This window comes from Plasmodium brasilianum, chromosome 1 (genome assembly GCF_023973825.1).
Source record: "Plasmodium brasilianum strain Bolivian I chromosome 1, whole genome shotgun sequence".
Lineage (NCBI taxonomy): Eukaryota > Apicomplexa > Aconoidasida > Haemosporida > Plasmodiidae > Plasmodium > Plasmodium brasilianum.
The window spans coordinates 702,543-730,286 of NC_090114.1; the positions used below are offsets into that span (position 1 = coordinate 702,543).

At 28.1% G+C, this 27,744-nt stretch overlaps 4 protein-coding genes across 4 annotated transcripts; 2 read left to right on the forward strand and 2 right to left on the reverse strand.

Moving 5' to 3' along the window:
* Positions 1-923: 923 nt before the first annotated feature.
* On the reverse strand, positions 924-12,527 carry MKS88_000475 (uncharacterized protein; the record flags this gene model as incomplete). Its single annotated transcript, XM_067215827.1, has 8 exons — positions 924-5,900; positions 6,075-6,333; positions 6,729-7,456; positions 7,719-7,863; positions 8,539-8,666; positions 9,540-9,860; positions 10,018-11,879; positions 11,942-12,527. The coding sequence occupies 8 exons, from the start codon at positions 12,525-12,527 to the stop codon at positions 924-926; spliced, it is 9,006 nt and encodes a 3,001-aa protein (XP_067075712.1).
* Positions 12,528-14,345: 1,818 nt separating this feature from the next.
* Positions 14,346-15,818, forward strand: MKS88_000476 (uncharacterized protein; the record flags this gene model as incomplete). The annotated part of the gene is made up of 1 exon (XM_067215837.1): positions 14,346-15,818. The coding sequence occupies one exon, from the start codon at positions 14,346-14,348 to the stop codon at positions 15,816-15,818; it is 1,473 nt and encodes a 490-aa protein (XP_067075713.1).
* A 2,516-nt stretch (positions 15,819-18,334) lies between these two features.
* MKS88_000477 (uncharacterized protein) lies at positions 18,335-24,598 on the forward strand (the record flags this gene model as incomplete). The annotated part of the gene is made up of 1 exon (XM_067215846.1): positions 18,335-24,598. One exon carries the CDS (start codon positions 18,335-18,337, stop codon positions 24,596-24,598), a length of 6,264 nt encoding a protein of 2,087 aa, XP_067075714.1.
* Positions 24,599-25,695: 1,097 nt separating this feature from the next.
* Positions 25,696-27,030, reverse strand: MKS88_000478 (uncharacterized protein; the record flags this gene model as incomplete). Its single annotated transcript, XM_067215858.1, has 4 exons — positions 25,696-25,875; positions 26,189-26,357; positions 26,609-26,767; positions 26,945-27,030. 4 exons carry the CDS (start codon positions 27,028-27,030, stop codon positions 25,696-25,698), a joined length of 594 nt encoding a protein of 197 aa, XP_067075715.1.
* Positions 27,031-27,744: the final 714 nt, after the last annotated feature.

Below are 27,744 nucleotides of genomic sequence, written 5' to 3' on the forward strand. Positions count from 1 at the left end.
TTCCATCAGTATGCATGTAAGTATACTACCATGCATATATATGCAGCATTTTCTCCTGTACTTATGCATACATATGCGTATATTTGTGGTAGGAATATGTAATATCCAAAATTCGCACTAAATGAAGTAACTCTTTTTTTTTTTTTTAAATCAAGTTTAACATTATTTTTGCTTATTTCAAAAAAATTAATAAAAAAAGTTTTACGTATATATATATATGTGTGAAGCATAAAAAAGGATAATAACACAGACATATGAATAAGGTAAAAACTGTATACTGGTTACACTGCCAAAGTACGTACGTTCGAAGGGCAGAATTATCCCCTCCCGCACAGGTGTACAAATGTATGCCCCTTTATATTCATAAATACATGCGCACGTATATAAATGCACTCGTACATGCATGCATACATACGTGCATATTCGTGTTATAATTTAAAAAAAAAAAAAAAGAGAAAAATAAAAGATATCGCTTAAAGAGATTCTCTTAAAAATAAAGAAAATGTAATACATGGAAAAAAAAACAACTATCATTAACATTATATTAATGCTGCATGTACAATTATGACTATAAATAAAAATGAAACGACACAAGGGTATTTTTTCAAATAACAGAAATGAATTAAATCATTATCTACATAAAAAAAAAAAATTCAAAATAATGTGACAAAAAAAAAAGAAAAAAAAAAAAAAAAATTTGAAAACTAATAGATCAGATAAGGATACCCAAGAGAAAAGCATTCCCTCACCAGTTGGCTTATTCACAAAAATATTGCTATTCTAGCATACTCCTTTTTATTTCCCCCCCCCTCTATGCGAACGCACATAATTACGTGTATGTAAACATGTGTAAGCTCATGTGCGGCATTTCACAGGCTCTTCGCCCAAATGGTGTATGCGTTAGAGGCATGACGAGAAATTCCTCATAATTTTATTTTGCTTAATTCAACAGAATCTGAACTATCACTATCATCCTTTGTTTCTGATGAAGCAATATAACTAATAATGGAATCTATGTTTTCATCAATGTAATCATCGTCTTTTACATTCTCTTCACCACTTTTATTGGAATGATCTTTAAACCTTAAGGTATAACGTGAACTGTCGTCTGACATATTATCGTTGTGTTGCCGAAAAAAGGCGCAAACCCCACTTTTGCTCCGTTTGGACACATTTCCTGCGTCCAATTCATTCTCATCCACTTCTTCCTCTTCCTCTTCTTTATCTTCCTCTTCTTTATCTTCCTCTTCTTTATCTTCCTCTTCTTTCTCGTCCTCTTCTTTCTCGTCCTCTTCTTTCTCGTCCACTTCCTCCTCGTCCACTTCCTCCTCGTCCACTTCCTCCTCGTCCACTTCCTCCTCGTCCACTTCTTCCTCTTCCGTGTGCGCAAAACTATCATCCTTTTTCTTCATCACAACATAGTATTTCCAGATAGACAAGTACTTGTTATAGTAGTAATACTTGTAATGGCTGATACTGGATACATACTTAAAAATGTAGATGTAAAAATATTTTTTCAAAAGACTGTTATTTGTCATATTTTGAATTTGATGAGTGCCATTTTTGAGAAATTTTTTCTTCCTCACAAAATGAAACAGCACATGATAGTATTTTTTTAAAAGATTATTTTCACTCTTTCGATTTGATAACTTTATGATAGTTTCATAAGTGCCTAAACGTGTTAGAGCAATGTTGTAGAGGGTTGTTAATACCTTTTGTTTCAGTGTCTTTTCTTTTTTAAAACGAACAATGTCGAAATTTTTTTTTTCAATTTTTAACTTGTTGACAGCAAAAATGAAAAGGAAAAAATATTTCTTAACAAGATTCATATGATACTTATATTTAAAATTATCTTTTTTTTTTTTCTTTTCAAAATAGATGCGTGTTTTATCAATCCAGTGTTTTAACACACGAATAAAAGTTTTCTCTTGAATGCTCTTATAAAACATTAGAGAATTATACTCACAATAATTTTTCCATTTATTTTCAATATAAAACTGTTTTAACAAAATTAAAAATTCGGACTTTCTTCTATAGCTTAAGAAGTCATTACATAGATCTTGTAAAAAATAATTTTCCTTACAATATATTTTGTAACTCATCCATTTGGTAAGACAGCCATTTAGTATTCTCGATTCTCTTCTGCTTTGAATTGTCTGTTCACATAAACGTAAATGATTATTGTAAAAATATATGTTGATAAGTATTACGAAATATTTTTTAAACAAATAAAATTTCCTTTCAATAGTATATTTCAAGTATAAATTATTCAAGTGCACTTTTTTCTTTTTTTTTTTGGAATGCACTAATAAAACAACAAAGCATTGCTTCTTCTTCCTTTCCTTTATTTCTTTTTTATATATCTCTATATACCTTTTCAATTTTTTACATTTATGTGTGTACATCTTCAACGAAAGAAACGAGGATTGTAAAAGATTTGTCCAATAATTTAAAAATTCTCTGATTTGCTTCTTTACAAAAGTGAAGGAACCATTCATAAGCTGATTATAATTTTCATTTTTTTTTTTCAAAATATAATAAAAAAAAAATATATTATTTTGATATATATTGTAAAAATAAATATTTATTTTATTTATAAAAAAAACAAATTTAAAATTCTGTAGCCAAATATAAAAAAAAGTTGATATGATTTTTTTTTTCCGATAAATGATAAAAAAGAATAATTTTTTCCACATATAAAAAATTCTCTTTAATGATTTGTTTTCCTTAAGTATAATTGTCCTATAAATACTTCGATATTTTCTTCTCTTTTTTGTATAGTTTAACCACAGAAGAACAACAATTTTCTGCGTTTCTTTATTGCAGATTTGTTGTAACTTCTTTATCGCATTTTTTATTTTTTTTGTCTTAAAATAATGGTTTACCCAAATTTCGAAATTCTTTTTCAAAATGTAATTGTTCCTATATCTTATGCAATTTTCCTTAACAGTTCTGTTAGTTTTTTTAAAAATTATATACTCTTTAAAAAGGATAAAGATTCTCTGTTGCATCCTCTGTGTTGTCTTATGTACGTATGCTTTCACCAACACACTCGTGTAATACTTTTTTCTTAACGAGATAAAATATTTCCTCAATATATTCTTCTTTGTCTTTTTTTTCAACTTCCTATATCGGTAATATGTTAACCACATGCCAAAGTACATATTCATACAAAACTTGTTCCATTTCTTTTTTTTCTCCTCATACAATTTGTTGTTTTGAATAAAATGAGTTATCCATTTGTTGAAGAATTTATATATTTTTTTTTGCAAACATAGAGAATAACTTTTTATGCAATTTTTTTTCTTGTCATACCTCTTCCTCCACCAAAAAAAGGAGTGTCTTAATTTTTTATACTGCAAGGAAGAGTATATATATATTTGCAGTTTGTTAATAATATTATTCTTTTTAATTAAATTATAGTATATTAAAAAATATTTTTTTTGCAATTTACTCTTCTTTCTTTTTATAAAATTATAAAATTTCAATTTTTCCACTACATGTGTGAATATGTTTTTCAAAAAATAGTCTGATATTGCCTTGATAAAAATTTTGTACAACTGTTTCTTTTGATATATATGTACCCACCTAGACAAGAAAACCTTCAACAATTTCTTATTAATTTGTTGAGTTACCACGTAACACTTTTTTTCATACTTGTATAACAACAACCATATATAAAAAAAAGTCTGTTTTATTTTATTATTACTATGTTTTTTAATTAATTCAAAACAATTTTTTTCCTTCTTTTTTTTTTTATAATGTGTATGTAATTTTACAAAATGGGTATTTATTAATCTGCATTCCCTTCTCTCTCTTATTACACAAAATTTTGTTTTGTCATAATTACATACTAGTATAAGCTTATACCAATATAAAAAAAGTAAGTGTATATGTTTTTTTAATATTTTTTTTCTTTTCCTTTTTATCTCTTTTACAATTTGGTTAAAGGATAGTACCCATGTACCAAAAAATTTCTCTAACGTCTCTTTTTTTCTTCTATTTTTTATACTGGAAATTTTTGAAAATTCCGTTGATTTCAATTCTTTCTTTGTTATGCAATACTTATTCCATAAGAGAACACATTTCTTCAATTTTTTAAAAAAAAAAAAAACTTGAAATAACTTATTTTTTTTTATCCGTACGAGAAAAGAAAAGTGTGCAAGGATACAATTATTTTCCTTAAATTTATTTGATATGCATGTTTTTAATTTTCTAAAAATTTCAATCATACATTTTTCAAAAGCGTCATTAGTTATGGTGCCTCCCCTTCTACAATTCACATGAACATATTCAGGTATTATTTTCCATCCCTTTTTTTTGCAATCCCCATTTTTCGTCTCTTCACCATTAATTTGAAAACGAGGAGAAAAGGAGGACATAAAAGATTTTTCGGATAAAGCGGATTGCATGTCTAATTCACTATAACTACTTCCGCTGCTCCTTTGGTAGAAGCCATTCTGTTCATCTCTACTATGTTTAATAAACCTCTTACTATTTTGCTTCTTAGAATGGTAAAACCACTCATGATTATCACAATTTTGTTGTTTCCTTGTGCTTTCTCCTGACTTATTCAGATCGTTTCTAATGCCTACAGACGAAGTCGAAAACATGGAATTCAGCGTTGAGCAAATGATGTATGCATAGTTTGCCCGGTTACTTAGACCTTTGTTGTAATCATTATTTAAGCCGTTTCTTGTTGAATAAAACAAGAACAAATTACTAAATATATAATAAATGAAAATCAGAAACTTAAAATTCTGTACAATGTCTTTATCCTTTATACTAACCACTCTAACAAAGTAATGAGTTTGATTTTTCTTAAAAACTTTTAGTAACACCTTTTTCGTTTTGACAGATAACAAATTAAAAAAAAAGTAATATAAAACTTTAAAATTCTTTTTAAAATGAGGAAAAAACTCATACATATCATAAATGTCATACATCAACAAATAATTTAATATCAGTCTGTTTATGTTACAATTTTTCAAAATATAGCAAATATTTAAAAAATCATTCAATTGGCGGCTCCTTCTACTCTTTACCTCTTTCTCCTTGAAGACGCTCTTTTCATCCCCTCTCATCTGTAGTAGAATTCGGTTTAATGCCAAAAGGAGTTTCAGACTCATTACCCCCCTTGCGTCACTGATAATACCGCTAACACCGCTAATACTGCTTACACCACTAATACCGCTAACACCGCTAATACCACTAACACCGCTAATACCACTAATACCGCTAATACCGCTAATACCGCTGCTGTTGCTGTGATCGAAGAAACTTGTAACGTTAATAACGTTAGGAGCGCTCCTGCGCTTGCGATTCTCGATCCCTTGACTAATGCGACTGCTATTCCTATGATTGGCATCATGGAAAGAAAACCTATTAATGTTTTCTCCTCTTAAACTAAGAACAGAATGAACATTTTTACCACACTGAACTAATTGATCAAATAGGTGCATTTTAAAACAATCAGAGTGAAAAAGTCTGTAAATCTTATATATAACCAAAATTTTATGATACCCTTCTTGAACTCTTAAATATAGAAGGGAAAAAAATATGCGTGCTTTTTTTTTTATTTTTATTAATCTATCTACCATTTTATATTCTTTTCTTTTTCTCACATAAAGGATCCATTTTATGAACATTTTTTTTAAGATTTTTCCTGAACGATTGCTACTCACTTTTTCAACTGTGCTATTCATTGTCATCATTGAGTTTTTCGATAATTCTCTAACGATTTTAAAAAACTTTTTCTTTAATGTGCTTTCATAAAAACATTTTATCATTTCCTTTTCTACTTCGTTCCTCTTCCTTTTGGGTATTTTATTCTGGATAGCCTTAAAACATTTTCTCATAATTTTAATCTGTAGCTTCTTTTTTAGCTTTGCAAGAAGTTTCTGCGTTGGGAAAGGGGGGGTAAGGAAAGCGATGTTCACGTATGTATGTACATTCACATATATATGAGTATATATATGAGTATATATATATAATATATATATATATATATATATATATATATATATATATATATATATATATATTTATATTTGTATCATACACGTCTCCCTTACGACGCTGCGGTTTTTCATTTTTCTAACCTCCTGTATTTTCACGTATACCCTGTTTTCCCTCAAAATAGATATAGCACGATTATACATTTTTATTTTTATTAACTGATTGATTCGTCCTAATAAAAGAACAGTGTAATTCCTTCTGTTTACTTTTCGTTTAATATTATAGAACAATTGAGCTTTCATTTTATTTTCTCTTTTTCTTAATATCATGCGAGACGTTTCCCTAGCCCTTTTTCTCATTAATGTAAGGGAGAGCCTAAAGGAAATGGAAGTTAGCAAAGTGCCATTGTGTTGTATCAGACAGGAGGGAAGTAATATGTGTGTGGGCAAAATAAAAAAAAAATAATAATAAATAACATAAAAATAAGACAAAACAAAATAAGACAAAACAAAATAAGACAAAACAAAACAAGACAAAACAAAATAAGACAAAACAAAACAAGACAAAACAAAATAAGACAAAACAAAATAAGACAAAACAAAATAAAACAAAACAAAGCAAACAAAATTAATGCAACGTTGGGATTGCCCTAATGCGCAATTTAAACAGGATAGAGGGGAAAACATGCGTATTTGTATGTGTGTGTGTACGTATATAAGCACGTATGTATGCATTCATTTTTCCTTTTTTTTTTCCCCTTCTTGGCCTACCAACTAGTGAGGAAGCACCGCTTCACCTTCCGGTGCAAATTTTCTCTAATTTCGTAAAAACTCATCTTAACTTTGTTAATAAAATTATACATATTCAGAATAGCGTAAAAGAATTTTTTTTTCCTGATTAGTATTAATATATATTCATTTCTCCTGTAGGTTACTCTTTTATCAACATAAGCCCTTAGAGCATCAAATATTTTCATCTTGATATTGTTAAAATAAAAAAGAACGGCCGTCTTATTTTTAATTCTATTTCTTTTATTATATTTTAATATTAGTAATACTTTTCTTTTTAATTTATTTCTTTGTTCTAATAAAAAATGGGTAAGTGCATGTTGCATTTTCAAGTAATACTCATTGTTTTTGTAAATAATAAAAAAAGAAATATATTTTAATTTCTTAGATACATAACTATTTATTACATAAACAAATTTTTTTACATTTTTCCTTTCTGCATATATAGTCTTCCATTCATTGTAAATAATTCTTAAGCTATTCAAATTTTTCAATTGCCTATATTTATATAATGTACATGCTTGAACATTTCGCTTGCTTACTTTTTGTAATCTCTTTTTCCATAATTCAAAATATTTACATTTCCTTAACAAATATTTATTTTTTACCATCTCCCTTTGATTTTTCTTAAGTCTACTATTTTTTTTCCACTGCTTTAGTGCCCTCTGGCACATCAAAACGTTGCATCTGTTTCTTAAGAACAATTCTACCTGCGAAGGGACGGGTATAGATAACGCGCGGGTTAGTTTCATATGAGTAAAAGAGTAGTAGAAACATGGATAAATGGACAGTTGGACAAATGATATTACATATAACCATGCATATACACATGTATACAAATATATGAATGTACATGTATGAATACTTATACTACCCCTATATGAACACACATACGTATTTGTACAAATATTAAAATAACGAAGGATAAAATATGCCATAGTTTATAACACTATCCCCTCTCTAAAGTATTACCCTTTTCATCTTTTGATTGTATTGACATAGACGAGAAAAATAAAGAGCACTAAATTTACTAGACACGATCTTCTCTGAGTTCTTAAACTTGACATTTGTTACGAAGAGTGTGTACCACTTACTCAAAATGGCTAGCTTTTTTTTCCTAATAAATAAGTAAAATAAACAGGTGAAAAATATAATCGGCACCTTCATACATACACATACGAACGTATATAATTACATTCCAGTTGGCAATTTCACAAGTCGCCTTTGAAATGGTGAAGTGGAAAAGAAGTGGGAAATAAAAATAAAAAAAAATCATCACATATATATAATCACCATTTTATCATCACATACATATCATCACCATTTTATCATCACATACATATAATCACCATTTTATCATCACATACATATAATCACCATTTTATCATCACATACATATAATCACCATTTTATCATCACATACATATAATCACCATTTTATCATCACATACATATCATCACCATTTTATCATCACATACATATAATCACCATTTTATCATCACATACATATAATCACCATTTTATCATCACATACATATAATCACCATTTTATCATCACATATATATCATCACATACATATCATCACATATATATCATCACATACATATCATCACATACATATCATCACATACATATCATCACATATATATCATCACATACATATCATCACATATATATCATCACATACATATCATCACGTGTGAACAAGTGTATATACATATATATATATCTAACTATGTGTGTATGCGTGTGTGTGTGTTTGCGCGTTTGCTTGTTGAGCCGCCTTGTACCTACTAAAAAGGCTCCTCATATTGCTCAGAAACTCCTTTTTGTTTTTCTTCATTTTTACATAATTCTTCCATTTGTTGAGGTAGTTGTACGACAAAAATTTCTCATGAATTTCCTTAAAATGGGACAGCTAAGAGGGGTGAGCAAATGGAAAAAAAAAAAAAAAAAAAAAAAAAAAAAAAGTCAATGAATCGATCAGTGGCTCCGTCAGTAAACAAGTGAACGAGTTAACAAATATACTAATCATCAAATACGTGAACTAAAATCGAATCGAATATAACAAATAAATTAAATAAAGTATATCCACATGCACAAATAAAAATACAACTATACAACACGCCACACGACATTAAACATGCTGAAGTAAACCCCAATTAACACCTTTAACGTTCAAATAAAAACTTAAAATGTACTTCTTTATAAGCGCTATGGAAATGCAGAAAATATCGGATTCCAGCGCTGTCTCGTATGGCAAGTGCATTAAAAAAAAAAAAAAAAAAAAAGAAGAAGAAGCATAAACATAAACAGACGCAGAGGTTGACACTGACACTAACGCAGAATCCGAATTAGTAATAAAAGGAGAATGGAAGCCTACCTTTTTCTTTTTAATTTTGATAAGGCGAACGTAGATAAAGAGTATGTTGAAAAATTTCCCCTGTATTTTTAAATAAAAATAGGAGAGTCTATTTTGGAGTTGCTCCCTTTTGTTTAAAAAGTGCTTTGTCAAATTCTTCCACTTAGTTATACAGGTACCTTTTAAATATGACTCTGCCATTCTCCTTAACGATTTAAAGTAGATTAGATTTTTTGTATATATGTACAAAGCTTTGAATGCTTTCTTTTTATATTTCTTCATACAATAGAGAATAGAAATTTTTTTTTTTATTTTCTTTTCTTTCTTTTTCTTAACATATTCAATAAAAAGATTAAAATACAATTTCTTTTTTTTCATTAATAAATGTTTAAAATGGTCAATAATTTTTTTTTTTTTTAAATTTTTTACTTTAATCATATTTAACCAAGTCAACAAAATTCTTCTCATTCTCTTTTCCTTGTTCTTATAGTCATACATTTTAAAATTTTTTCTAAATGTTACATACTTCATACGTAGTGAAAACCATCTGCCAAAGATATATCTTTTTAACTTCAATTTTTTTATTAAATGGTAATTACTTTTCAAGTTTACCAGTGTCTTCTTCTTTTGAATTAGATAAAAATATTGTAGAAAAAATTTTTTTAAAATATTTTTTTCTAATTTTTTCTTAAACACTTTTATGCTTCTGCACTCTGAAAGCCACGTGTCGAATATGCGCTTGTACAGACCCTAAGAGGAAAAGAATTTTAAGCGTTGTCATGTGGTACATGCCTCGTATGAAGCAAACCATACATGAAGCACATTGCGTATGAAGCAAACCATACATGAAGCACGCCGCGTATGAAGCAAACCATACATGAAGCACATCACATAAGCGCGAACTAACCAGCTTGATGGAAACCGAAAGGCAGGGCAAGTTGTACCTCAACTTGCGCAGGTTAACGACAAATACAACGGGGATGAACGAAAAGATGATGTTTAAAGATTTATAAACAAACATTACATTATCGTAAAAAATATTTGCACTCTGTATAATCTTTTTACTAGCGAAATATTTTTTATGCATATAAATTAAGCTATTCACATTTATGTTAATATTTTGAAAATTAACGAGATCAAAAAAGGATTTACAACTGATCATTTTAGATATGGACTGATATTTCAGCAATAGTTTTAATAAAAAGAGCACGAACAAATTACCCTCACTATTGAAATTATAATAGTTCAGAATATTTTTTCGGTATCTATGTACATAGTTAAGCCAATTAACAATGACCTTTTTCTTCACCTTGGTTAGGAAGTAGTCATTTACTTGTAGGACCTGAGACTTTCGTTTCTTCTTATAATTTTTATATTTATGTAAAAGGTCAAAGGACTGTATCATGAGCTTATACTTGTATTTGCTATATAAAAATATGTATTTGGTTGAGTTGGCAAAATAGTAACTCTTCCATTTATTGAAAATAATTTGTATTGCATCCTTGTTCTTTTTATCATAAAGGAATAAAAATTTTTTCTTCAAGTTGATTGTTCTGTCTTTGTGCCTTTTCAAAATTGAGAAAAATTTTTTTAATATAAAACCTATTTTTTTTTCATCATATATATATATGATACCCTTAAATTTTTGCTCTTCCTTATATAGATAAAAAAATTTTTTAAAATAATTTTTCAAAATATTTCTCTTTGTTTTCTCTTTCAACTCGTTCAAACAGGAGTACAATTTTTTACGCTTTTCAATATGCTTTGTTAAAATGGAAAAAAATTTTCTCAAAAAAATAATCTTAACTCTTTTTATGTAATCATTATAATATTTTTTAAAAAATACTTCCTCTTGGTATATTTCTAAAAATAAATAAAAATATTTTTCCCACATTTTGCTTTTCCAATAATTATGAATAACATAATAACAACCTTGCTCTTTTTTTCTGTGTTTACAATACAAATTTAAATGAATATAACATTTTATTAATAAATTCTTATTATATACATTTTCAATTTGTTTATTTTTTCCCTTTTTTATAATTTTTTTATGATATTTACTTTTCCAAACCAAAAAAAATTTCTTTTTTTTTTTCCTTTCTATTTTGTTTTTCCCTTCTCGTAATATTCTCCTTCTTTGCGCATAATTCTTCCATTCATTAAATATATGAAGAAGATAAATAAAATGCTTTTTTTTCCTTTTCTTATATTTATTTATCCATACATTCATATATAAGCACATATTCTTCTTCTGTCTTTTGAAAAATATATTTTCATACACACTCCTCACATATATCTTCTTTTCATTTTTATAATTCCATAAGTCGTAATATTTCAGTAGCAATTTTTTATTTTGCATTTTTGTGTATTTTTCAAAATTATTTCTTATTAATTTTTTTTTATTCAAATAATTTAACAATGCGTTGTAGTATCTCCTCAATGTATAAAAGGTGTACAGGATGTTGCTTTCATTGTATAACTTGACTTTGTTCTTTCTAACCCTTAACACATTTCTATCGTCTTTGTTAATATTATGTTTTACTATTTTCTTATATACATTACAAATAATATTTCCATTTAAAAACAATTTTAGTAAATTTCTGCTATTCTTATGAAGGAATGATTTTTCGTCAATAACTAGCTCCTTGTTACTAGATCTCTCTTCATTGATATCACATATGCTTTTATAAAACCTCTTCCCACCACTGTCAACATCAGCGGCATTACCATAGCCATCATCACTATCATTATCACTACCATAACCATCACCTGCATCGTCTTTTTTTTTTTTTTTTTAATAATTGAAAAAACGCCCAATTTGTCGTTTTTACACAAGTTGTATATAAGATCTGCGTCCTCTATGTTTTCTTTTTTTCGTAGGGTAGCAATTTTCACAATGCTGCTTCGGTTACTGCTTCTTTTATCATGCGGTGCGTACAACCCACAGGTTTCATACTTTCCACACGCTTCTAATCCCCGACAAGGATCATACTTCTCACGCATTCCTAATCCCCCATACGGTTCGTATTTCTGCTTCTCTAGAGGAACATCCCTTCTTCCATTATTTTCCTTGTTTAATGTTGCTACACAGTCATAATTCCTATAATAACATAGCTTGTCTTCGTTCATAGAGTAATCGATAGTATTACTACCTGAATTGCTCATATTTTCACATACAGCTGCATCCAACATTCTTTTAGGATGCTCATACGTCCCTTGATCTTCAATTATATTCTTACATATAGTCAACAGTTTATTAAAAATTTCGTCTGACAGCTGCTTCTTTATATTGTATTTATTAGTCACATCATAGTAATATTTCAGTATACTAGGGAAATTTAATTCTTCATTGTTAAAATTGCATTCATCGGCTGATCTATATATTATTTCTTTTATTATATCATTCGCATCTGCCATGTTGTAATGTATTGTGGTTTCTTTCTCATTTTACGAGATTCTAAATCTGTGTAAACCTACCAACGTTTTACATTCCGCATGAATTTATAAATTACATCCACTCCTTTACACTAATTACACATTTATTTTTTATGTGCTTATTTAGTTATTCCGTTAGATATACTTTTCCAGTTCTTTCATTTTGGGGCATAATTTCGTAAGCTGTTATTTCGCTATTCGGCAAAAAGACACTGAAATTATGGCATGATGTGGCGGAAAAAAGCCCATACACATTCGCGCATGTATGTACGTATGCGTGTATGTATGGATGTATATAGATGTGCATATGTATATATTCGTGTAAGTATGTACGTACGCGTGTACATATACGAAAACAAGCACATTTGATGGTGTGTTTATGCGTATATTCCGCATATATGACTAATGTAGGAAAAAACTACTGCAGCCCATGGCACTTATATATTCCCTCTCCATACAAACAAAAAAAAAAATAAATAAAATAAATCAATATTAATGTAAAATAATCCCAGTTATAGAGAGCACAAAAAAATAGAAAAATCAAAGTACAAAAAAAAAAAAAAAACGTACGTATGTATATGTATTAGTATATATATATATATATATATAAATATATATGCATAAAAATAACTCTGATTATTTATATCAATTTGGGAAATAAGAAACAAATAAAATGGGAAAATATTAGGCAATAAAAATGGGCAAAAAATAAGCAAAACATTAACAAAAAAAAAAGAATAAAAAAATGAACAAAAAAATTGGCAAAAAAAAAAAGGCGAGGAAAGGAAATATGGAAAAAATCATAAACATGCCTCAAATTATATTTTACATTTTTGAAATACATGAAATTTAGCCACTGAATTCTTTTCCATAAATTGTAAACGTGACTTACACATAGTACATATGTATATTTATATAATATCTATTTTAAACACAATTCCCATCTCATATGCTTGAGTATTCTTTTTTTTTTTTTTTCTTCTCGCTTTAATATTTTTTATTATTCACTTTATTTACTGTACCTTTTGTAGTCCTCCTTCTCCTATTTTATTTTCCACCTTTTCAAATTATTATTTTTCGACCCTTTACTGCTTTTCGCATATTTTTTTTTCTTACTTTTTTACCAATTTTTTTCTGCTTGACTATTATGGGAATAATTAACAACACTAGTATTTTGTGCATAAAACAGAAAAAAAAAAAAAAAAAGATTTTCTTTATAATTGTAAAAGTAAAACGTTTACTATTGTTTATATATTTTCTCCTTTTTTTTAAAAAAAAAAAAAAAAAAAAAAAAAAAAACACATATAAAAGCTGTAATAACAAAATAAATAAACATTTAGCTCGAGGGAGATGTATATCACGACAAGGTGAGAAAAATATATCGTTTAAAAGTGTAAGTAGTACATTAACTTGTTTTTTTGGTCCTACAAAATGAAAATAAGAAAGGGGATAGAAAAGGATACATTATAAACGAGAATAATATTAATTTTGTGTTCGTTTGTTAGAAGTTCGTGTACTATGCGCGTTTGTTAAGTACATGTTTTACGTGTGACTTGTACATATATACGTATTTCATGTACTCACGATAAGTACATGTGTATACGTGTAGAATAAGGCTATGAAGGGAAACCCTGATTTTTTTACCTATGGGTTAGCTTCCTTTTTTGAATTCCAGTTCATATAATAAATATAGTAAACACTTGAACTGCATAATGTTTTAGGAAAAAAAAAAAAAAAAAGTATTTGTAACAAAATTCATGTAATAGCGATAATTTACAGTAACGTTATATATGAAGCAAAATGAATTATGCACCTTTTAGAAATATAAATTTACATTGTTATAGAAATGGAAATGGCAAGAAATCCTACAAAAGGATGTTGAACATTAGCTCAATCGAAAGCATCCATAACATTAGAGACGTTAGAAATATAAGCAAATATGGTTACGTTACATCCATAACAAGGTTAACTAAGAATACCAGTGCTCCAATTTGTAAGAAGTGCAACTATGTTAGTAACACCTGCTGCAGTGGCAAGTACTCAATTGTGGGGGTCTCACTCGTAAGGTACGTACCCATTTCCACGACTAGTAATAACAACGGTAGTAGTAGCAGTAGAAGTGTTGAGAAAAAGAGGGCCCCCGACCAAAGCGTCGAAGATAAAGAAGGAAGCTCTAATAACTTGAGCGCTATTATTAACGTCAGTGAAAAAAGGGAACCAAATAATAGTAACAGCAGTAATATAAATGCAAATACAGAGGCTAACACTGCTTACTCAAATAAAGAGGCTAAGGGGGAAAATAATTTTATCTTTGAGGAGGGAAAAAAGAAGCGTTCTAAAATGAAAATAATAGGATATGTCCTCACCACTCTTGCCTGTTCATATATAATTTATAAAGTGTACAAAAACGATATGAATTTATCCAAAGCAGAAGAGAGTATAATAAAAGATTTGGTTAATTTGATCTATACATATGAAGAAAAAATGAGTATTCAGAATTCTAAATTTGTTACTTGTTTGAGTGAAAATTTAAACAAGCAAATTGCCATGTATTTCCTTCAGTTAGATGCAGATAAGAATTCGGGTTTTCTTATTAATGATGCTGTTAATTTTTTGTCAGAGTTAAATATAAGGGAGGACAATACAATTGTAAAAAATTTTATTAAAAATGGAAATGGCAAAACAACGGAATTAAAAAAACTATCAGGATGTTCATTACAACAATTTGCAGAATTAATAGAAAATTTAATATTAGTAAATAAAACAAAAAATGAAAATGACCAGGGGAACGATAAATCATATACTCTGCAAAAGAACGGAAGTTTTTACATTAACATTTTACAACAATATTTAAATATATTTGTTAATTTTTATAGAACAACAAATTTATATTTGTTTTTTCAAATGAAAAAAAATAATTCTTCACATAATGAAGAAAAGTTAGATAATTTGGAAATTCAAATATTGGACAAACTAGTCAAATATAATGAAAAATATGTGGACAAAAAAAATTTATCTCTAGATTATTTATTAAGTAAAGAGGAGCTGAATAATCTTAGAAAAAATAATATATCAAAAAGAAAAGATGAAGAAAAAGAATTATTATTAATTGAAAAAAAAAAACTTGAAGAAAAAATACAGCTACTTCTTCACGTACAGTTAAAAAAAAATCTAACAGAAACGGAAATTAAAAGGTTACATGATTTGAAGACCAAGTTACGAAATATTAAATACACTATAAAGAAGGAGGAACTGAAGAGGTATTTTTGCTGATAAGAACGAATTTCGGTTCTTTCTAAATTATGGATACTGTTTTATGTGTTAATACCTTAGTTGAGGCGGTCTCATTGGGTATATACACATAAATGTAAACATCGTTAAATATATATATATATATATATATATATATATATATATATATATTTATATACATACATGTGTATTTATCTGTTCATATATGATAATGATACATTTGAAGTGTCTATTTAATTAGACTTTTCTTTTTAACGATCTTATAGTATTTTAGTTAATATAAAATGTTTTTGTATGCTCAATGCGCTTATCAATTTTTCACTTTATTTTTATTCTTTCTTGTTCCCCATTTTCTTTATATCTTTCCTTTTACGTGTTTCACATACCTTTTTTGAACGAAAACGTGTATATATAATGAATATGTATACGACTATGTATATATGTATGCATTTTTATGTGCATGTATATATGCATATGTGTACAGAACAATTATCAGCGTTTTTTATTAAAAAAAAAGGAAATGTTATGTGAATAAACATTTGTAATTTCCATGCTACATGAACAAACAAGTACAAAACATAAAGGGCTTTGCAATCTACGTACGGATGTGATAAATTTATAAAAAAGTTTATCATCGATACATATATATATATTATATATGTGCTTAAAATGCGACACAATTTATGAAGTAAAAACGTATTCTCATTGTAGATAAGGGAGCATGCATATGAACAAATGAATAAAAAGCATGTATAAAATTAATCATGTGTCATAAAACAAAAAAAAGAAAAATTTTAAGAAAGAGTAAATTAGTGCACGAGATCTTATTATTCTGCCACTAGGTATTAACACGTGCATAATGCTCTTTTGCCATTTGGGAAAATATATAATTTTTATGAAAAAACGTGAATAGCTCGATCATCCTTTGTAATCTTTCTTATAACTTTCAACAACAATGAAACGTAAAACAAAAAAAACTCACCAAAAAATATGTCTTACGAAAAATAAAACGCTCAAATTTGTTTTAGTTCATATTATGATATATTTATGAAATTTATATGAAAATGATAATGGGGAAAACTGCTAAAAGTTGGGAATTTCAATTTGTTCTGGCGCTAAATACGCAAAAATGTATGCATATATAAATACATGTAAATATATACAAATATAAAAATATACGTATATTTATATATATATATATATATATACATGTATATCTGTTTGGCCGCTTAAATTAATGCAATGTTTAACCTTGCCTGTTCAGGTGAATGGGAAAATGCGCAAATTTGTGTGAAAATTGTTCATAGATTAATGCATGCAAACTTACATGTAATATAAGTGCATATTAAGAAAATAAAAAAGGGAGAAAAAGTGGGAACAAAAGTAAAAAAAAAAGAAATAAAGAAAAAAATTGTTAAATGACATACAATGAAATGAAAAACACTCTTGAAAGACTTTCGAATATAATATTTTTTTTTTTTTTTTTTTTTAAATTCACAAAACATATAATTTGCACGCAGCAAAAAAATGTTCGTTAAAATGCAGATTAATATTATGTATTCAGAATATTATTAACAGTTAATGTAAAAAAATCAAAAAATTTCGATAAAACGCAGACATGTTAACATTTTTCGCATTACATGTATGAACATGTTTTTATTTATTATTTATTATTTTTTGACAATTATCTTTTTTTTTTTTTTTTTAATAATGTAAGATTAATGCTATTTTTATCCTTTATTGTGCATATTTCTTGTTTCACTGTTTTTTTAAATTTGTCTGTAAAGTATGTATCTATATGTATGTATATAAATATGTATATATATGTGTAAATATGTATTTATATGTATAAATATGTATTTATATGGGTAAATACGTATTTATATTTGTTTACATGTGTGTATATGCGTTTACATGTTCATATGTGTGTTTATATATCCATGTATTATGCATACATACAACAAAATAAAGAATAACAAAACAATGCTACATGTTTTCAATACTATAATTTGTAGCATATTTGTGTCCCACCTTTTTTTTATTTATCAACAAAATAAAGGTAAAAACAAAGGTATATACAATCATTTAGAGCAATTTATAAACATATAAAAACACACACAAACACATACAAACATATACAAACACATACAAACATATACAAATACATATAAACATATACAAATACATATAAACATATACAAATACATATAAACATATACAAATACATATAAACATATACAAGCAAACGTTTTTTTTTTTTATCTTTTTTCTGATTTATCAATTTTACTACCCCCTTTGACCTTTTCTACATGTTATAACCGTTAACGTTAGCTGTCAACACATCTTAATGTACCTCAATATAGTTCAATATATTTCAGTATATTCAAATATACCTCAATATATTTCAATGTACTTTAATTTATTTCAAAATATTTTAATATATTTTTAATTCAACCCTCTTATAATAATAACCATACCGTTGAACGAGTGTCCATGTTCTTATTAAGCTTACTATTATATTATATGAAATCTATAAAATGAATGATGTTTTAAAATGTAAAAAGAGAATTCGAGAGGGGAGTAATGTGAACAATACACCATGTTGGACATCATATCATGAGGTGGACAATTATGTCAAGCGGGATGATTATATTATGAGAAAAAGAGAAAAAATAAGAAATATTTGCAAAAAAATAAATAATTTCAGAAATAAAATATGTAACTCAAGTGAATATTTTAAATTCGTTGAGATATTATTTAACAAAGCTGGAAAAAAGTGTGTTCCAAAAAAAAAAAATAAAAATAAAATAAATAAATCCCCTCAAAATAATGAAAAAAAAAAATGGTGCATATCATCAAATGATATATTTTTTAATGGGTATATAAGTCATGTAGAAATTTTTGATAGCAAAAAGTTTCATTTATTTTTTGATAAATATTTCTATATAAATAATGAGAAAGAGAAGGAGAAAAAAGAAAGTACTAATCCAAGTTACGAGGATGTTTTAGAAAGGAACAAGCGGAATACTTCTTCATGCACGAACAGTAGCACAATAGAAAGAATAAACATAATGCAAACATCTAAATCTAAGGAGGAATACAAAAAATCATATAGAAAAAAAAATGGAAAGGGTGTTAATAATACAGAGGATGTGACAAGTAAGAAGAAGGAAGAATATACTTTTAAAAAAACAGAAAAAACGAATGACACATTTTTTGATACTTGCTATAATGAAGAGTTATCCTGTATAGACAATGTAGGAAGTACAGAAGTATTTACTACATCTGATAATAGAAGAATAAGGAGAAGAGAAAAAACGCAGATAAGTAGTTGTGATAATGGTAGCAACAGTCCCTTTATGAAGAGAAGAAAAGTAATCAAATACGAAAACAACATGAATACAATGCTAGTATCATCAGATAACTTTAAAAATTGTATATGCAAATTGTCAAAAGGAATAGACAACAAAATTGTGAATAGCAAACAATATTATACAAATAGTCATGAAGAAGTGAGACCAGGAAAAAGTGATAGACTTAACAATACGTATTATATCAGAAAAAGGATTATCATATTTAAAATAGAAAATATATTGTTCGATAGTGTTCATACTGAACAGGAGCAATTGTTGTATCGAGTCGATAAATCAGTCGAATATGCATTCAAAGATAGTAGGGATAATAAGGAGCAGGAGCTGCATCCAAAGCAGCAGTCGCATCATCAGAATAATAAAGAAGTAGCAAAAAAACAAATATACAGTTATGATAACACGAAGGAAAGATTGCAGTCACCAAACATTACACAAAACAGTGGTGAATTAAATAAAAGTAGTCATTATAAAAATGCAGCAAATGGAAATATAGATGAGTTTAAAAAAAATGTGCTATTTTTTTATAACATGTTTTTAAAATTGTCTCTACATATTAACACATTATTTAGTACATGCATAGAATTATTGAAATACGATTTTTCAGACTTGAGCTATAAAAGTAAGGCATTATCACATGACTCTAAAATGTTAATTACGCTAATAAATACATATCAAAAGCAAGAAAAGTTAGTCATAAATTATAGTAAGTACATTTTATATATAGCAAAAAGGTGCATTCTACGTAATAACAGTACGAAAAAAGGTATAATGATGGGTGACAGAGGCAGCCGCATAATAACAGTTGGTGAGTTGTTGACCATCCGAAAATTAATAAGAATTCTTTTAAAATGGAAAAATATGGATGTAAATATTTCAGTCAAGTTTACCCGATACGAAATGAGAAATAAGAAAAATGTTTACAAAATAGAGATAGTAAATCATCGTCTAATTAAATATAATTTTGTACTAAGGAAAATTTACTTTTGCAAATATAACAATAAAATTATAATATATTTACGAAGGCTCTTATCCTTATTGCATCATTCGTATTCCGATGATACGCGCACAAATACAGGTGCAGCTCTGATAAAGGAATATTCTGTGTGTAATGAAAATGAAAGTGGACTAAAGGAAAGGAATGTATCTAATGAAGAACTAAAAAATATGAGGCCTTCTCATAATGCGCTCAGTTCTGTATCTACATTTACAGGTTTTAATGTAAAAAATTGTTTGAAGGAACATGAGGAATCAGCTAACATCAAGGAAGTGGAAAATTTGAAGGAAAAGGGGGAAAGCCAAAGTATCAGCGGAATGAGCAGAAGTAGCATCGGTAGAAACGGTAGTAACAGTAGAAGTAGTAATGAAGATGATATTAACAACAACGTAAGCAGCAGTAACAATAGAAACAGTAACGATGGGAACGGTAACGTGAACGCAGCAGGCTTTTCATCCTTAAATTATGAACAGGAGTTAAATATTAATCAGCTGCAAATTATAATTTATCTAAACAATATTTTAACAAAAGAAGTTAACTACAGTGACATGTTGAGAATGCAATCTAAACTTCAGGAAGAACAAATTAATGAGGTATTTCTTGAAATAAAAAATATTTACAATTTTTTAGTTCCGAAGGATGACTTAGCACAAAAGGAAGCACATAATATAGTTCAACATAAAAAAAATCATTTAGCGGAACACGATACGTCAAATGCACATAGAAAGCATTCAAAATTTGTGCATTTTAAAAAGCAGTTATTAAAGGCTTCTTTCCATGATAATATGCACCTAGTAGATGAAGAACCACATAGTGTGAAGCAATACAAGTGTGCAGCGACTCCCCAGAGTGCAGAATTTTTTAGTATAAACCTTAATTTGATTCATGGTAGTAGTAGGAGCACTAGCAGCTGCGGTATCTGTAGCGGTAATAGTACACTTGAATGTCATGGAGCATGTGTTGATGGAATGAAAAATGAACAAGGTGTTAATGACTTGTCCATATGTTGTAGAGATAACGAAGAGAATACAGATGAGAGAGAAACCTTTGAGGAAGAAATAGATTATCTTTTTATAAAAAAGGAAAAAAAAAAATTGAAACATAAAATGAAACAAAAATTGAAACAAAAAATGAAACATAAAATGAAACATAAAATGAAACAAAAAATGAAACAAAAAATAAAAAAAAAAATAAAAAAAAAAAATAATGTATGTATCTTAAAAAATATGATAAAAAGTATTCTAATCTACCTAGTCAAATACCATGGTAACAGTTGTAAGGAATGTATAACTAAAAGAGTAGAAGTGGAAGAGAGAAGAGAAGAGGAACATCTAAGTGAAGTGCCACAAGGAAGAAACAATAATATAAAGGATGAATCAGAAATAACAAAAAGAGAAAATTCGACGCTCTATGATTTTTTAGAAAGAGAGAAGAAGATCATTGATGAGCTTAGAAAAGAAATAAAAAAGAAAAATAATGTTATTAATGAAATAAACATCAATTTAGAAAGAGAAAAGGAAAAGAATCAAGAAATGCATTTACTGGTTGAAAAAGAAAAAATTATTAATGACGTAATTATGAAAGAGTTACAGAATGAACAGAAAATAAGGAATGAATTGAACCAACAACTGAGAAGAGAAAAGGAGGAAAAGTCGAATATAAGGATAGAATTAATAAAAGAAATAGAAACGAATAAAAAAGTTTCTAATGAATTGTACGGGAGTAAAAGAATGAACAATGAGTTGGATGAGCAATTAGAAAGTGTAAGAAAAATGAACAATGATGGTAGTTCGGAATTACAGGGGGAAAAAGAAGTGAATGGTAGACTAAAGATAGAACTGGAAGAAGAAAAAGAAGTGAATGGTAGACTAAAGATCGAACTGGAAGAAGAAAAAGAAGTGAATGGTAGACTAAAGATCGAACTGGAAGAAGAAAAAGAAATGAGTGGTAGACTAAATACCGAACTGGAAGAAGAAAAAGAAATGAGTGGTAGACTAAAGACCGAACTGGAAGAAGAAAAAGAAATGAGTGGTAGACTAAAGACCGAACTGGAAGAAGAAAAAGAAATGAGTGGTAGACTAAAGACCGAACTGGAAGAAGAAAAAGAAATGAGTGGTAGACTAAAGACCGAACTGGAAGAAGAAAAAGAAGTGAATGGTAGACTAAAAATCGAACTGGAAGAAGAAAAAGAAGTGAATGGTAGACTAAAAATCGAACTGGAAGAAGAAAAAGAAGTGAATGGTAGACTAATGATCGAACTAGATGAAGAAAAAGAAATGAGTGGTAGACTAAAGACCGAACTGGAAGAAGAAAAAGTAGTGAGTGGAAACCTAAGGATAAAATTAGACAGAGAGAAGGAAGCCTTTGTTGATGTTAGCTTAGCATTAGATAAGGAAAAAAAAAAATATATCGATATGTGTAAAGAATTAGAGGAAAAAGAAGAAATGAACAACGAATTGAGTACGGAATTGTTGAATGCAAAGAAAGCAAGTGCTGAATCGAACATCGAATTAGAAAGAAGAGTGTATACAGAAATGGAGGAAGAATTAGCCAAAGAAAGAGAAGTTAGCGCACACCTGAGGGTAGAGAAGCAAGCGGAAAAGGAAGCGAAGGATCGCTTGAATGAAGAACTGCAAGCAGTAAAGAAGTTCAGTACTGATTTAAACGTCGAACTGCAGGTTGAGAAAAACAAAACGAAGGAACAGAATGTTAAGATAAAGGAGCAAGAGTCATTAATCGAAAAAATGATGGAGAAATTACAGCATAAGCAAAATAGACTCAACCATATGAAAATAAATGAGGAAGAAAAGGAAACTAAAGATGGAGCAAAAATAAAGGATGCTTCTGAACAGAGTCAGATGGAAGAAAAGAAAGTAAGAATCGTAAATATGACTATGCAAAATAGTAATGAAAAACATATGAGTAGTGTTAAGAAGGGGTGTAGTAGCAACGGTGACAATGAGGAGGAGCATAGTGAAGAGTACGACAAGCTGTACTATTCATACATAGAAACAGTAATAAAAAAGGAAGATTTAGAAAAAGAATATGAATATATGATGAAACACCTTGATGGGAAGATGAACACGTTTGATAAGAATGTAGAATATTTTGACGAAAAAATAATACATTATAAAAATGTATGTAATAATTATGAACAGAGATTTATATACATAAGTAAGTATATCAACACGTTTGAAAAAATCATTAGCGATATTGAGAAAATTGAATATATAAAGAAAGACATTATATTACAAAATAAAATAAATAAAATAAAAATTATTTTAAAAGAAATAAATATAAATGATCCCATTGAAATTGTCGGAACAGACAATTTGTTATTTGATCAAATTTTAGACGAAAAAAATAAACTATTAGAAAAATATGAAAATGAGGATAAGGAAAAAGTAAAAGAAAAAGATACCCATATGAACGACTTAAATGATGAATTAAAAAAATACATGGATGAACTGAGCTTTAAGACTGTCAATGATCTTTTCTCTTTTCATTTATGTGTTTTAGACGAATTAAATTTGATGAAGAAATATTACAACCAATTAGTGGAAGAGAATGTAATGAAAAATAGAGAATATGAAAATAATTTTTTAAAATTAAATAAATCCTTAGAAAATAAGGAAAAAGAAATTATTACATCCAGGGAGAACTGCAAGTCCTTACTGCTAGAAGTGAACAACTTAAAATACATCCTCAATGAATTGTTTGCATGTGAGGTGAGTAAAAAGGGTGTGGAAGTGGACGCTATAAAAGAGGAAGCAACTAAGAAGGAAGTGGGTACTATAAGGGATATGGCAACTGCAAAAGAGACAGCAGCTACAATGGAGATATCCACCATGAACATAACCACAGACGGAGATGAAGTCGATATTTTCTTAAAAACCAATGAAAGAACCTCACTGGTAAGTAATGTTATATCAGAGTATAGTAATAACACAAAAATGGGAAGGAGATCGACAAGGATCAAAAGTGAAAATAAAAACGAAATAGTGGACCAAAAAAAAAGAGAAAGATTGGGCGAAAAGATAAGCGAAAAATCGGACGAAAAGATAAGCGAAAAATCGGGCGAAAAGATAAGCGAAAAATCGGGCGAAAAGATAAGCGAAAAATCGGGCGAAAAGATAAGCGAAAAATCGGGCGAAAAGATAAGCGAAAAATCGGGCGAAAAGATAAGCGAAACATCGGATGAAAAGATAAGCGAAAAATCAGGCGAAAAGATAAGCGAACAATCTGGCGAAAAGATAAGCGAAAAATCGAACAAAAAGATAAGCGAAAAATCAAACAAAAAGATAAGCGAAAAATCGAACAAAAAAAAAGGTAAAAATAACCCCCTCCCCCCAAGAGGCAGTTTACTGACGGAGGCAAAAACAAAAAGAGGGGGTTCCAGAAAATATCAGTTAAGGAGTAGTAATAGAAAAAGATAAAGAAGTAATACTTTTTCATTTTAAAAGAACGGTTAACTAAACATATTTCATTGTCGTTTCCTCATTAGTGTTATGTGATGAAGATGAAAAATCAACAGCAGAATATTAAAAAAAAAAAAAAAAAAAATAGCGATTAATTCAGCATATACACGTAATTAACAATTTATGGATATATTTTTAAGAAAATAAAAATATAAAATTCAGCATTTTCATAATACGTTATTACGTTTCAAGTTGTCTTCCACGTGGGGTAAAGAATAAGCAAAAATGTGCGCCCGGAAATAGGGCTATATGCATAAAGTATACCTACATACATAATATGTACATATATATGTATGTATTTATATATGTTCATATGAGCTTTGATTTTTTTTTTTTTTTTGATTTTGCTAGACCAGCAATGCTTCCCTTCCCCTTTTTAATTACCTTTCAGCTGCATGGTAACTTAAAGGTTTTTTCTTTTTTTTTATCTTTTTTTTTTTTATTTCTCTTTTTTTCTCCTTTTTTTTTTTTTTTATAATTCTTGCTCTATCGTTTATGTTTTATGAATTATCATGAATAGACTATTCTTCAAAAATACGAAGTTTCAAACAAGCTGCTATTTTTTTTTCGTCCAAAAAAGAGGGAACCCAGGAGCCTTGGTTTATACTTAGACATGCGTGTGCACATGAGAAAAGTGTATATATTTATTTATACGTACGAGTAAAAACGCTTAAAAACGCTTAAAAATGCTTAAAAACGAAAAAAAGATAATAATTGCTCGGAACAACCTAAACACTTAAACGTGTATTTTTCCAAAAATGTTCCTCCCCTTTCTGTTCGAGGATGACCAACAATTTTGTTTTTAAGCATATAAGCGGTTATTTAAAAAAAAAAAAAAAAAAAGTTTTAATATAAAACTTAAGAATACAAAACAAATATTGAAAAATGAAAATACAATAATTAAAAATGCGTTAATTTAAAAAAAATATAAAAAAAAAAAAGAAAAAGAAAAATTCTCTTTTTAACTATCTATTTATTTTTATTTTTTATTTTTTTTCCCCTCTTTAAATACGGGTACAAAACACATATCACAAAAAATTTAACGGCAAACCAAATTACACATTAAAAAACATCATGTATATAAATAATGGAAAACACATTAAAAAATTGTCGAAGGTACCCCCAAACAATTCCATAAGACAAAGTGATAAACTTAAAATTAAAATATGCAAGTAGTTACCAACGTAGTACAGAGATATAAGTGATACGAAGAAGCAAGTAAGAGTACCCTGTAGCTACAAAATGAGGGAAGGGAACAAAAAAAAAAAAAATTATATAAAATAAAAATAAAAAATAAATAATAAATGATATATAACATATAATACATAATAAATAACACGCGGAAAAATGTGTAAACGAGCAAACGAAAAAATGAGCAAATGACAATTTGGGGATACTGGTGGAATGCCCATTTTTCATATCACGACATAACGAATTGTTCTGAAATGAATAAGACAAATAAATCATACGGTCAAAAGTGCACATTTTTTGGGCATTTATATATATATATATATACATATGTATATTTTTTATTTATTTTTTTCTTACTGTTTTTTTCTTATAAATGGAATAAGTTGGGAAGTTCCTTCCCACTATAGCTGCCATTGGGTCGGCAAAAAATATTGGCGTTAAAACATACAAGCGCAATTTAAAAAAAAAAAATAAAGACACAATTATATTGTATATTATTATTCCTTTATCGGCATAAGCACCAAACCTGGAATGGGTAGAAGCGAGACGAGATAAGAAAAGATATGGAAAAAAATAAAAAAATAAAACATATACATATATATATGTATATATATGCATTTATACATACATTCATAAAAATACATTAATGTGTTAAACACGTGGAGCAAATCGAAGTGACAAGGAAGATTTGCTAAAAATAAAATGCTCCTCTTTTTTGCGCAGTACTTATTTTGTACGCAATTTATGGCTTAATACCTAAAAGGATAATAAAAACACCTTAAGACCGAAGTAACTGCTATTATGTATATGAAATAAACGCAGTAGCTGTTCTGATTTACACAACTGTCAGCACATAAGTACGTTGATATTTTTTCTTCATGTATACTCATATCAAAGAGCAAGATGATCATGCCACAAAACATGTGAGCCAGTTTTCTAAGGGGGAAAAATAAAATGATGAAATGTGTTACGTTACGCTACGTATGCATATGTATAAGGTCCATCGACGATCACATGCACGTACATGTATCCACTTGCATAAGAGCAAGCTTCCCCTCGGTCTTATGTTCACTCATCTCATTTTGCAATCGATATAGAAGTCTTCTCACTCACCTTGCATAAAATTTCGGAATATTTTCATAAAGGTCTAGTACAGTTACAATAGCAACTACTATAACAAACAGAACAACACAATTCATTCTTCGAAAAAACCAGGGGAAACAGTAGGATATAATAAATATATATGCTTCTAAAAGTGAATGGAAATTATACAGAAAGGCAAGCCTCTATTCTTTCGTTATTCACTCGTTCAACTATTCATTCGTTCACTATTTATTCGTTCACTATTTATTCGTTCACTATTTATTCGTTCACTTTTTATTCGTTCACTATTTATTCGTTCACTATTTATTCGTTCACTTTTTATTCGTTCACTATTTATTCGTTCACTATTTATTCATTCACTTTTTATTCGTTCACTATTCATTTATTTGTTCATTTATTTGTTCATTTTTTTTTTTTTTTCCTCCACATTAAAGCATCTTCAAAGGAACATGACACTATGTATGTTAAGAATTCATGTTTTTCCTTAAATTGGAATAAACATATGTAGTGATAAACAAATAATAAAAAAAAAATAATAATAAAATAGAAGAAAAAAAGAGAGGAAGAAAAATGAAGGAAAGAAGAAGAAAGGATAAATGAAAAAAGAAGAAAGGATAAAAGAAAAAAGAAGAAAGGATAAAAGAAAAAAGAAGAAAGGATAAAAGAAAAAAGAAGAAAGGATAAAAGAAAAAAGAAGAAAGGATAAAAGAAAAAAGAAGAAAGGATAAAAGAAAAAAGAAGAAAGGATAAAAGAAAAAAGAAGAAAAGAAAAAAGAAGAAAGAAGAAAGAAGAAAAGAAAAAAGAAGAA